General features: G+C 43.2%; 1 protein-coding gene across 2 annotated transcripts in view; it reads right to left on the bottom strand.

Moving 5' to 3' along the window:
* DNAAF11 (dynein axonemal assembly factor 11) overlaps positions 1–13,476 on the bottom strand; it is a 72,980-nt gene that overhangs the window by 32,951 nt on the left and 26,553 nt on the right. For both annotated transcript variants that reach the window (XM_047783227.1, XM_047783228.1), the window contains 3 exons: positions 9,472–9,695; positions 3,324–3,515; positions 723–800 (listed from right to left, as the gene is read on the bottom strand). In XM_047783227.1, the coding sequence (XP_047639183.1) occupies positions 723–800; positions 3,324–3,515; positions 9,472–9,695 (494 nt within the window). The remainder of the gene's footprint in view (positions 1–722; positions 801–3,323; positions 3,516–9,471; positions 9,696–13,476) is intronic.

Genomic DNA, 13,476 nt, shown 5'->3' with positions numbered 1-13,476 from the left:
GACGACTCGGGGCAGCCCCTCTGCCATGGCAACGGCGCAGCCAAGGGAGTGACCCAAGGAAGCAGGTTTTGAGGAGTGGAACGAAGCCAAACAAGATTGAGTCCATAGGCTTTCTGGTCTATATTTTGACCACAAAAGGCCTTTTCTGCCTGCTTTCTCGTTTCACATGTTAACACAGCCAGACAGAGTAGATCAGATAACTATTATACACGAGGATTTCCAGGCGGAATATTTTTTCCTCTCCCATCAACTCCACTGAGGTAATTATATCAGTCTCTTTCCTTAGCTCTCGAATGCTTTGCAGACGTGTTCCAGAGTCTAAAGTATACACACACAGGAGATGTATCAGTCTTCTCAGCCTGCTTGTTCATGGCAGAGTTTTAAAGACTAAGAGACGGAACAAAAAAATGCACTTGGAGTTTTCAGGCCTAAGACTGTATGTGGTCCAAGGTTGCAGGGGATACCAAAGTAACTAAGATTTCCATACGTCAATATCATCACCTTCTGGATGCCAAGAGAATGAAATATGACATTATGCACTTGAAAACGTAATAGATGTATGTTCTGCTTTCAAATATGCACAAAATGACATTCGTAATAGGCTCGTCGCGTTTGTTAGGAGCGGTCAGATACCTTCTCTGCAGAGCACACCTGTAATGGAAACCATCATAGCAGCAGCACTGCCCACGCTGCTTCTTCGAGTCTCCTCTTGGCTCACTTACTTTGGCTCATTTACGTTCAGGGCTCTCCCGTCTTCTGTGATCAAAACCCTGGGTGGTTTCACCTTCTTCTTTTTTCCACTTAATATTGGGGTGGGGGGAGAACAAGGGGCGGGGAGAGAGTAAAAAAGTAAATAAGATGAAAGCAATGAATACTTTGGTGAAACAGTTTAAGAAGAGTTAATCGGATATTTGCGAATACACCACCAATTCACTGTAACGAAGTCCACTGCTGGCAAGGGACGATGGAGCCCGATTTCTGGATGATTGTATCTATATCTGTGAGGCAAACAAGCGACCAAGGCAATTTGCCAGATAATTTCAATGGGGGAGAAAGCTCCTTTGCATGAGGTATGCAAGAATATTTAAATAAGTCTATTTTATGCATGATTTACCAGCTATCAATTCTCCATTTGTGTATATAGCTCCTACTTTAAAATTACAGTTTTAAAATTTGCCACATAGAATCAATGTTATAGAAATGAAAATACCGGTACATGAGGATCTACGTAAAACAATGGCTATCACAACAGCATCTGCGACGGCAAAACCCTGGACCATAGTGAACGCCCATCAATCCGGGGATGACGGAGATTGACTGGTACATTCGCGCCACAAAATATTCTGCAGTTTTACAAAATATGTTTACCCTACCTACTGGTCTAAAAAGTTATAGAAAAGTGTCGATGATGATTTAGAACAAACATATAAAATACAAGTCCGTTTTTGTTTTTAACAAAGATGCCCAATCCAGAGTTCCCATTGTGGCTTGGCAGTAATGAACCTGATGAGCATCCATGAAGACGAGAGTTCAATCCCTGGACCTGCTCAGTGGGTTAAAGGATCTGGCGTTGCCATGAGCTGTGGTGTAGGTCACAGACATGGCTCAGTTCCCACGTGGCTGTGGCTGTGGTGTAGGCTGGCAGCTGCAGCTCCTATTTGACCCCTAGCCTGGGAACTTCCATATGCTGCAGGTGTGGCCCTAAAAGGGGAAAAAAAAAAAAAAAAAAAGACCCCCACCCATCCTACATTTGCAGAAATCACTGCTACGCTTGTCTATGATTGTGGAAGGTGGAGAAGGTTCTGGTGGGGTGGACCCCGGCCTGTTAACTGTCATGACCATGAAGGGGTAGAGATGGGAGAGAAAGAAATGGAGCGAAGGGGAAAGATTCGTGGAATATCATGAAAGAAAAATGCAGAATGTGGAGCTCCCATTGTGGCTCACTGGGTTAAGAACCAACAATGTCTCTCTGAGGACGTGGGTTTGACTCTTGGCCTCATTCAGTGGGTTAAGGATGTAGTGTTGCTGCAAGCTGAGGCCTCAGTCGCAGACATGGCTCAGATCCGGTGTTGCTGTGGCTGTGGCACAGGCCTCAACTGCAACTCCGATGTGAGCCCTAGCCTGAAACTTCCATATGCCACAGGTGCAGCCATAAAAAGAAAAAAAATGCAGAACATAAATTCTATTTATTGAAAACACTGAAAATATATAAAAACTTAAAAAAGGCATATAGACAAGCTCTAGGAGATCAGATGGACAAATTTGTTTAGATGACAGAACTCTAGGCAATTCTTTCCCTTGAATTTCTATTTTTCTCTTGTTGCGGATTTAGTGTCAGTTTATTTTATTTTTGTCTTTTTAGGGCCACACCTGTGGCATATGGAAGTTCCCAGGCTAGGGGTCGAATCGGTGCTATAGCTGCCAGACTACGTCACAGCCACAGTAACGCGGGATCTGAGCCACATCTGTGACCTACACCACAGCTCATGGCAAGGCCAGATCCTTAACCCACTGAGTGAGGCCAGGGATCGAACCCATATCCTCATGGATACTACTCCGATTCGTTTCCACTGTGCCACAGTGGGAACTCCAAGTTAACTTTATTCACATTTTCCCGCTTCTTAAACTGGGTTTCCAGCTCCAGTGAAGTTCACGTTTCCAAGAACTACATTATTCTCCGTGACCCAGGACAGTTCGGGGGTGCCCAGAAGAGCCAGCCATCTCAGGAACGCACTGGATGGGGCAGGCTACAGGGATAACCAGTATCTCTAAACCAGGCCTTGCTATTATTTGATACATTTAAAGCTGTTAAAAATCTAAGGACATAAAAACAAAACCCTACCTAAAATACCACAACCCATGACATTCTAAAGAAGGTAGTTTGATAGTAATAAATGTTAGTGGATACACTTTTACGAAAAGCTAAAATGAGGGGAAAAACAGTTTTGGGTTTGCTTTTATGGTGGGGGTTGTTACTGTTGTCTTTTTAGGGCTGTACCCACAGTATACGGAAGTTCCCAGGCTAGGGGTCGAATTGGAGCTGTAGCTGCCGGCCTACACCACAGCCACAGCAATGCAGAACCTGAGCCACATCTGCGACCTACACCACAGCTCACGGCAATGTGGATCCTTTAACGCACTGCGTGAGGCCAGGGATGGAACTCGAGAGCCGGGTTTGTTACCACGGAGCCACAATGGGAACTTCTAGAAAAAGCAATGTTTGTGCGTGATGGCTGATGCAGATTTAACACACCCATGGGTAAAATCAAGTGCAATCATCAAAATATGTCCCATCACACTCAATGGTAGGGAAAAATGACCACCTCAATTTTTCTTGGTCTTTTCGTTGTTTTTCCATATGTCTAAGAGTTTCCAATCTAGATTCGGGAGTGTACAGCGAGGGCTTGTTCCAGAATTCCAGGTCATCTTCACTGCTGTCTGATTTCTTCTTCTTGCATTCCCCTTCTGGTATTTGTGGTGCCTGGATGTGGTCTTTGTTCTCTTCAGAAGACAGACTAGGAAAGAACAGAGAGCAGGTTAACATCAGGAATGGATTTCTGAGTTTCATCCTAAATGCTGCCCCTTAAATTCTTACACACTTGTCTTACCTTATGTCCTTACCCTGAGTGACAAATGGTGTCTTTAAGGAGCCAAGGAACTCAGCGCCACAGCCCAGGCCCACCTCATCTACCAGCAGGAATTCGGCAGTAATCAGATTCCAGGGTCCTGGCTGAGGTGAGTCACCTGGGGGGGGTTTATACCAAATACAGATTCCTGGGCTCCCACCAGAGTTTATCCAGGAGATCTGGAGTTGGGCCCGGGATCTTGATTTCCAGTATTTTCCGGTAGGTTCTGTGATCAAACTCAGGACCGGGGGGACTTAGCAATCGCCCCACCTCCAGTCTTGTACCTTCAACTCCATCTTTCTAAAAAATTAGATGCTATTACTTCCAGGCTCTTTGATGGTTCTCTAGCTCTAAAATTCTCTAGTGGGACGTATGAGATCGCCCACGGTGTGGCCTCTATCGACTCCATTCTGCATGGATAACTTGGGTTTTTTAGCTCTTTCTGACTCATGTTTTGTGGACTGTCAGAGAATTAAATGATGCCTCCACAGAGCATCAAATAGGTATTAAATGATATTCAATGTTCATGTCACCTGGATTCCAGTCCTATTTATTGAGCATCTTTCTGTGTGTCAGGCAGCAGAGAGACAACCCTCGTGAAGACACGCAGCGACGCTGCCTACAAAGAACTCTGTTCTAGCAGAGAGAAAATGGCATTATTCAAGGGTACACATTTGGGATGGGCCCCTCCCCTCTCCTCTCCCTAGAATATGTTCTCTTACAGAATGACATTAAATGAAAAACCTACAGGAAGCCCTTAGGACCAAGTATGGCAGAGAGTAAATACTCATTAAATGTTAGACTTATTGCTGCTGTTTGACTGAAATGAGATGACATGGATTTTCTCTGACCTTCAAATAAGACGCTTTTTGAAAGGAGGGACCAAAAATGCTAGAAATTTCAACAGTTTAAATAGAGCAGAGAGTAAAGTTCTGCTTAGATACCTTACATATTGTAAAAAGGAACTAGACAGTTTAAGAAGCAGAACACTGCACATTACTTAAATGCTTTGCCACAAACGTGTGGTTCTCTATGGCACCAAAAAAAAAAAAAAACAATCCATTAAGGGGACCTATAATTTCTACAATATTTTAGCTAATCATCACTGAAATAATTGGTTTAAGTCTCATTTAAAAGAATTTGTTTTGCCAACAGACATAGAAGACAAACCTGTGGTTACCAAAGAGAAAAAGGGCGGGGAGGGATAAGTTAGGAGTTTGGGATTAACAGATATCACCGCTATATGTAAAAGAGATAAACAATAGGGACCTGATCTGTCGCACAGGGAACGACATTCGCTATCTTGTAATAACCTGCAATGGGAAGGAATCTGAAACTATACACCTGACAGTAACGCTCAACTGTAAATCAACTCCAATTTAATAAATACATTTATATTAAAAAGAATTTGTTTTGCTAAAAAGTGACCAATTGCTTCACCTTTGCCTTCTGCAATCTAAAAAAAAAAAAATTTTTAAACATAAAACGTAACTGCACGTAAGAAAAATTCTAGAAATGTCTGCTACACAACGTCAGTCTCCAAATGCAAATCCACGTGTGTACCTGGTTGATGAAATAGACCGAGATCGTTAGGACGGGAACGAAAAATGTTGCTCTTCAACCACTTCCTTCACCTCTGCTCTCTCAGACCCTCCTGCTCAGGAGCAGACCCCGCAGCCCCACGGTCCCGTTCGAGAACAGTCTCGTCTCAGCTAACCCTCACTCTCAGATCTTAAAAGGCCTACGGTTTAAGGGAAACTTTAGATGCCTATCCACACGAAGCCCTTACCCTCCCTCTCCCAACCCTTCTCCCCTGATCCAGCTTAAGATCGGTCTTTGCACGGGGAGAGGGAGTCGGGCGACTCCAGCCCTGCTGCTCCTTTACCCCTTTCTTCGGTGCCCTCTCTCCTGGCCTCTTCCAGCTGCACTGACTTCCAAGATCGGGTCTGGGAGGACGGATGGGGAAAAGGAGGCTAACATCTCTTATGCGATTACAGCATAAGGTCATTTAGGAACAGAGGTTTAAATATTATGCACAAAATATTAGCAAAATGCATGCAGCCATGCATTTAAAATAGATGGACAAGGATCTCCTATCATGGCACAGTGGAAACGAATCTGACTAGGAACCATGAGGTTGTGGGTTTGATCCCTGGCCTTGCTCAGTGGGTAGGTGTAGGTCGAAGACTTGGCTTGGATCTGGCGTTGCTGTGGCTGCAGCCTGGGCCAGCGGCTACAGCTCCTATTGGACCCCTAGCCTGGGAACCTCCACCTGCCACAGGTGCAGCCTTAAAAAGACAAAATAAAATAAAATAAAATAAAATAGATGTAATTCAACACATCAACAGAAAAAAACCATGATTATCTCAATAGATCCAGGGAAAGTATTTAATAAAAATCTAGTATCTGTGATGATAAAAGCTGTTCATTAACTTGGAATAAAAGGAAACTAACTTAACTCTCCAAAGCCTCACAGGAATCATCATACTTAATGATGAAAAACTGGAAACATTCTTTTAAAAGTCAGGAGTAAGATACCCCCATTCTTACTGTTGCTATTCCATCCCATACTGGGGGCTTAGCAGGCACCATAAAAAAATAAAAAGTAGAATAGGATTGGCAAAAAAGTTTTAAACTGCTATTTATAAATATGTTTTTCTATGTAGAAAACACGAGTAATCTATAGACTATTGCGTCTTTTTTTTAAAAAGTTCAGCAAGATCGCTTAATACAACATCAGTATCCAGAAACCGTTTGTCTCCAGAAACATCAGGAAGACCCCATTACAAGTCTATTCTTAAAATCCCATCCTATAAGATACTTAGAAACAAATCTAATAAGAAATGGTGTAAAACCATTATGGAGAAAATTATAAAAACTTATTGAAGGACTCAGAAGAAGATCTAAATAAATAGAGCTCTTTCAAAGTTCACAAGGCAAGAATCCTTGTTGTGAAGATGTCAACTTTCCTCTTATTAACATATAAATTAAATGCAATTTCAATCCAAATCACCCTAGGGATTTGGGGAGAGTTTGAATAGCACATTCGAAAATGCTCACAGAAGAATAAAAAAGAGTCAAGAAGAGACAAGATAATTTTGAAAAATGGAGTTATCTCCCACAGACAATCAAGATTTACAGAAAATTAAAACTATGTGGCGGGGCTCCCGTGGAACAGCCTAGGGAGCCCAGAAATGGGCCAGTAGTCGGGAGAAGAGGGAGGTGTTACCGAGAGTGGGAGAACTCTAGCAACGGGGCAGAGACATCAGCCACTTGCGTGGGAACGCACCCTACCCCACGCCGTGGTCAAAAGTTAATTCCAGACAGATAGATATGACACTGGCGTACTGACAGATTTCATAGACAACACCCAAAAGTGTAAAAAATAAATTTAACTACATTAATACTTCTGAATTCCATGGAACAGAAGAACTTATTAAAATTAAAGACAAGTCAGAAGTTCCCATCGTGGTGCAGAGGAAACGAATCTGACTAGTATCCATGAGGATTTGGGTTCGATCCCTGGCCTCACTCACTGGGCTGGGGATCTGGTGTTGCTGAGAGCTGTGGTGTAGGTGGCAGACACGGCTTGGATCCCACGTTGCGGTGGCTGTGGTGTAGGCTGGTAGCTTAGCTCCAATTAGACTCCTAGCCTGGGAACTTTCATATGCTACAGGGGCAGCCCTAAAAAGCAAAAAAGAAAAAATTAAAGACACGTCATAGCCCAGGACAAGATATTTGCAAAGCTCATAACCACTAAAGAATTTGCACTTAGAGTATAAAAGAACTATAAATTAATATGAAAAAACATTACAAATTCTTTAAAATAGATAGAGGTCCCAACTGAAGAAATCTGAATAGTCGATAAATGTATAAGAAGACAATTAAAATATTGAAAGTCACGAGTAATTCTAGAAATGCAAATTAAATATTAGATGCTCTTCAACAACCGACTTGATTGGCCAGTGTTTTATGCCTTTTTTTTTTTTTTTTTTTAGAGCCACATCCAAGGCATATGGAGGCTCCCAGGCTAGGGTTGAATCAGAGCTGTAGCCGCTGGCCTACACCACAGCCACAGCAATGCCAGATCAAGCCATGTCTGTGACCTACACCACCACTCGTGGCAATGCTGGATCCTTAATCCACTGAGCCACTGATCGAGGCCAGGGATCAAACCTGCATCCTCATGGACGCTGGTCAGATTCATTTCCACTGTGCCACAACAGGAACTCCAGGCCAGTGTTTTAAAATATCACATTACCTACTATTGGCAGAGACTAGGAACTCCCCTAAATTGTTGATACATGGGTTTAAGTGAATACTCTTTAAAAAACAATTGAACAGTGCTTATAAATTTGAAAAGATGTTCATAATTAATATATAGCAACACCAGTGTTGAATACACTACAGAAACTTCCATACTGCACAAGAATACATGTGCAACGTTGTCTGAAAAAACAAGAGAGGAAAACCCATCTAAAGAGCTACCCAGAGGGATGGCTGCACCAGGGCTGATGTGTAGCTGACACCCATCCATCCATCCATCCTACATCTTTCCTCCCTCCCTCCCTCCTTCCTTCTTTCCTTCCCTCCTTTCCTCCCGCCTTCCTTCCCTCCTATGTTCTCAAAACAGGGCCGCACAGATTGTTGGAGCTGGTGCATGTTCTTGACTGGTCAGTACCAAAGGATTACTGTTAAATATTTTGAATATCACCTCTGGGATAAACTGTGACTTATTCAGTCAATGGAATTTTATTCCACAGCTAGTGTGAAGGAACTAGTTCTACATGTCTTCATAGACATAAATCTCAAAGACATAACAGTGAATGACAAGCAAAGCTATAGAAATATATCATTTATGCTAAAAAATAAAACTACTCTTAAGGAGGCATAATTATGTAGGAAATATATTAACACATAGATGGGGTTGACATTATACCAAATATGTGCCAACTATAGGATGGCAGATGCCACTGGGGATGAAAGGAGGAGTAGGATGGGGGAAAAACACATAAGGAGCTTTTACTTACCTATATTTTATTTCTAATTTTTAAGAAAGATCCAAAGCAAACATGCAAACTATTGACATTGATCAAGTGTGAGTGGTGAAACTATATAGCTGCCTATTTATTTTTTTAAACATTTTTGTACATCTGAAATATTTTATAATTATTATTTTCTCAAGCTTAAGAGGTCCTGTTATCAAAATATTTAACGCTTTCATCGTATGGAATCAAATCCATTGACTATAGTTGCAATCCCCTTAAAATAAGCAAGCATGAAAAATTCATGTTTGTAAAAAGGACCAATTAGGAGCTTATTAATCACATTAAAAATGTATTCATTATATAATTCACAAAATAGAACATCTTATGATGCAATCAAAATTACTCAATTTATAATAATGTGATTTGCATTTAACTTTTCTAAAACATTCCTACTTTATAAATCAAAGTACACCTGTTAATTCATCTTTCCTGTGCATCTTTTAGAGAGGAGTGCTGGAGGATAATTTTAGATGCAAATTAAAGTTGCTAGTTTGGAAAGGCTTTTCTTTCTAAGGGAGGAAAGTCTCACAGTGGGTTAAGGATCTGGTGTTGCCTGCTCAGATCCCACGTTGCTGTGGCTGTTGCACAGGCCGGCAGCTACAGCTCGGATTGGACCCCTAGCCTGGGAATTTTCATGTGCCGCAGGTGTGGCCCTAAAAAGCAAAAAAAAAAAAAAAATTCTTTAAATGAATCGTCTGGAATATAAGTGCCACTGTAAACACTTTGGGAAGAGGATATTTTAACAAGAGTTTTGCCTTCAACAAAAGGTAACTGGAAAGCACACTCTGTTTACATACAGCGTGGTGCTGATGTCTGTGAACCAGCATCCATCAGAGTCGGTGTGGCTGCTCCCCTTGCCTTCGTTTTCCTCCTCTTGCAGTTTCCTCTGAGTCTCTTCCTTGTCCTTGGCTCGTGTGAGGCAATAAGCTTTCTCCTGCTCTCTGATTTGCTGCTCAACTGCTGGAAAGTTCTGCAATGCCTGAATCCTTTCCGAACGCTCAATTTCTTTACCATCCAACCACTTGAATAAAAAATGACCAACACAGTGCGATTACTCAAAAGTCCCAATTTGAATCAGCCCCAAATCGACTCTGTTTGCCAGATTAGCAATAGTATATAATGCACCTACTTCTACAGATTTAAAAGCAAAATAATGAATGGGAAATATCAGAAACTAAATCAATGTTTACTTCATACAATTAATACAATTTACAAAATATCTTTACTGGTAATAAGACTAAGAAGGACTTTTGTGTTGCAACTGACTGTTAGTGACAAGCTCTCAAGATACTACTAATTGTAGAACCGCTCACTATAGGAAGAAGTTCGATGCCTCAAGTCAGGCTCCAAATGCTCTCTATAAAAAAGGGGCCCTGTCCATTACACAAAATTGAGCTCTAATCCAAACAAGCCCAGGTTCTACTTGATGACAGGACAGTGTAGTGTATGATGAATTGTTCCGTCACTGTTTACATCTGGTACCTCTACGGTGATTTTCTTCCCAATTGAAATTTTAAAAACGCCAACCTAAAATCTGAAGTTTTGGAGTTCCCGTTGTGGCTCAGCAGGTTAAGAAAGCAACAGACGTCCATGAGGATGTAGGTTCCATCCCTGGCCTTGCTCGGCTGGTTAAGGATCTGATGTTGCCCTGAGCTGTGGTGTAGGTCATAGACTCGGCTCAGATACCATGTCAGCAACCTACACCACAGCTCTGACAAGGCCGATCCTTAATAAGATGGTCCCAGTAGTTAGCTTTGTTGTTGTTGTTGTTATCAACCTCGTTTAAACTAGGGTTAAGAGCTGAACAATTTGCAAAATTCTGGATAATGGCAATTTCTTTCACAGGAATTTTGCTAACATTGGGAAGGAGGTGATATTCTCTTACCTGTATCTGGGATGTAAGGATTTAAGTATTTACTTTACATATAATACATGCATATTATTACATATAATAAGTACTTTCCTTATACTTGGCTTAAGTAAACACTGACTGAATCTAGACCTACAGTGTCTAAACGATTGTGACCCATGAAGCCCCTTGTCACCAAGAGAGGCAGCAGACCTTCTACTGGGAACTGATGACAAGTTTGTCACATGCACACCAGCACCTGCTCTAGGGGCCTCCGTATTGGATCTCGGTTTATTTGATGACTTTTGTGAGTTCCCTTCAATCCAAAACCATCTCTGAGTTTAGAAGTCCTCGTGAACTGGGATACTGTTTGCTTTTTTAAATTCTCCAGTTCCAATCATACGTCATTTTCTTTGAGATGAAGTTTGAAGTTGTGCATTACAGTATTTCCTGATCTTTCTTCACTTAGGGGTCTTGCAACACAGAGGCAGAGTGTCCACATTTATTGATAATAATTGGGTGTGCGCTACAGTGAAGAAGAGAGAGAGAAACTAAGATTTATTTAGGGACTCAAAGAACTTCTTTAAAGTAGGAATTATTCACCCATTTCAGATGAGAAAAACAGAGCATGTGCCTTCTGGGGAGCGAGACGTGCATCACGTCCTGGTTTGTCTGCTACAAAACTTTTTCCTCTGCGGTGTCTGCTTACCCCCGGGAACGGCTCAGTCACTAGCCCGAGGACACCTGGAAAGGGCTGCATGTCCTCACACCTCTTCTTGTGTGCTTGGTATAACTACTCTGTTGTCACGACCTAAGCTGAATCCTGACCCCTAGCACCTCAGAATGTGTCCTTATTGGGAACTCCGGCACCTGTGGATGTGGTCAGTTAAGATGAGATGATACTGCAGGAGGGAGGTCCCTAATCCAATATGCCTGGTGTCCTTTTTTTTTTTTTTTTAACGCCTGCACCTGCGGCATATGGACGTTCCCAGGCTAAGGGTCGAATTGGAGTTGCAGCTGCAGCCGCTGGCCACAGCCACGGCCACAGCAATGTGGGATCCAAGCTGTGTCTGTGACCCACACTGCAGCTCATGGCAACGCTGGATTCTTAACCCACTGCACTGATCAAGGCCAGGGATCGAACCCACATCCTCATGGATACTAGTTGGGTTCGTTCTGCTGTGCCACAAAGGGAACTCCCTGGTATCCTTATAAAAAGAACACCCTGTGCAGAAACAGAGACACAAGGAGAACACCACGGGAGGATGAAGGCAGACATGGAAGTGATGCGTCTGTAAGCTAAGGAACAGCAAAGATTGCCAGCAACCATCAGAAGCCGGGAGAAAGGCCTGAAACAGAGTCTCCCCCACAGCTCTCAGAAGTAGCCAATCAGCACCTTGATCTAGAACTTCTAGCCTCCAGAACAATGAGATAAATTCCTGAGGCCACCCCTTTCGTCGGACTTTGTTATGGCAGCCCCCTTTGAAGTAGATCACAAACTCTCAGTGAAATGATAATTAAGATTTAGAGATTATCAAACTATTTTTAAATACTAGGAAACACATCTTTGGATAATGTTTTTCAAAGAGAAGCTGTTCCCTAGTATAGCAGCTGAATCCGAACTGTCCTTCTGAAAAGAAAGATGTGATCTGAAGCCTGGACATGAACCCAGAGAGAAGCAGTGAGTGTGGTTAGTGTATGAATGGGAGGTTTTAGGCTCAGGTCCCATCTCGGCCACCTGCCAGGCGTGTCCCATAAATAAGGAGCAGCCACTTTGCAAGGCCTGGCTTCTTCGTCTGGAATGCGCCTGTCATCTCCCTTCGAGGGTCAGGGAAGATCCCAGATGTGGGGCCCAAAGCAGCTGGACCAACCCTGGCCCGTGTTTCAGGCACCTGTCTGGTGGCCCTCACAAACCGCTAGCCTGAGCACCGCAGCACTGACCAGGGGCCCAGCTGTGATGCCCCCACACCCTTCCGGGCAGGTGGCTCACAGCAGCCATTTCTCTGAAAGTCTGCTTCTCATCAGTTCATTTTTCAGGAAGTCATTGTACAGCGATGATCAGCCTGGGTTATGTTTGAGCTAACTTATCACTCGTTCTAAATATATACTCTAGATTCAATTACCTGAGTCGCTCCTTCTCTTAATTGAAGAAATTTTCCAGTAGGAGAGATGTGTTCTATTAATCCAGCAATTATGACTCCACAGAACACAGCGGTCTAAAAACAAATGTCCTCTGAGGACAGCGGCAAACGCCTGTTAGAAAGCCAGGGCCTCCACGCACTCTCTTGGCAGAAGTGAAATGCTGCTTATGCTGCTGGAGGAGGTCGTGGGGAGGATGTGACCGCTGGGTGGCCTCCAAGCTGGACCTGGGCAATCAGGACTCCTCGCCACCCCATCCTTGGGACATGCCTTCTGCCCACTGTTCCCACACCAGGAGCCATTCCAAGGGCGCGGCCTTGAGAGAGTGAGGTTTGGTCAAAACCCTCTGGATGGTGGATGTGCCCTCTATAAACTCTTACGATCCTGCAGGCGGATGCAGAGATCTACTCGTCTCTTCGAGTAGCTTTGCAGGAAAGTTCCATTGCTTAGTAAACCTGCACCTGCCAATCCCGAGCGGGTGCCTCTTTCTTTGGTCTCTCCTTGCCCTCCATGTATGGCGCTGGTTTCAGATTTCACCTGGAAGTTCCCCAAGGTTCAAACCAATACATGCAGGTCAGGGACGCTTGGAAAATTACATGAACAGTATCGTTACTATTTAAATACTCTCAGGTGCAGATATGATTTCTCTAGAAACCATGTGTGGTTTCCCAATTCCAAAAACATCAGATACGGGAGATCGGAGGTGAGAGATTAACACAGAGAGTAGTGGTTCTCACATGAGGTCCCTGGACCAGCAGCATCAGTGCCACCTGAGAGAGCCTGTTAGAGATGCAGATGCCCGGGTGCCCATCTC

The sequence above is a fragment of the Phacochoerus africanus genome, chromosome 6 (assembly GCF_016906955.1).
Source record: "Phacochoerus africanus isolate WHEZ1 chromosome 6, ROS_Pafr_v1, whole genome shotgun sequence".
Taxonomy (NCBI): domain Eukaryota; kingdom Metazoa; phylum Chordata; class Mammalia; order Artiodactyla; family Suidae; genus Phacochoerus; species Phacochoerus africanus.
Note: the sequence above shows the minus strand (reverse complement) of the source record. Positions and strands in the feature narration are given on the sequence as shown.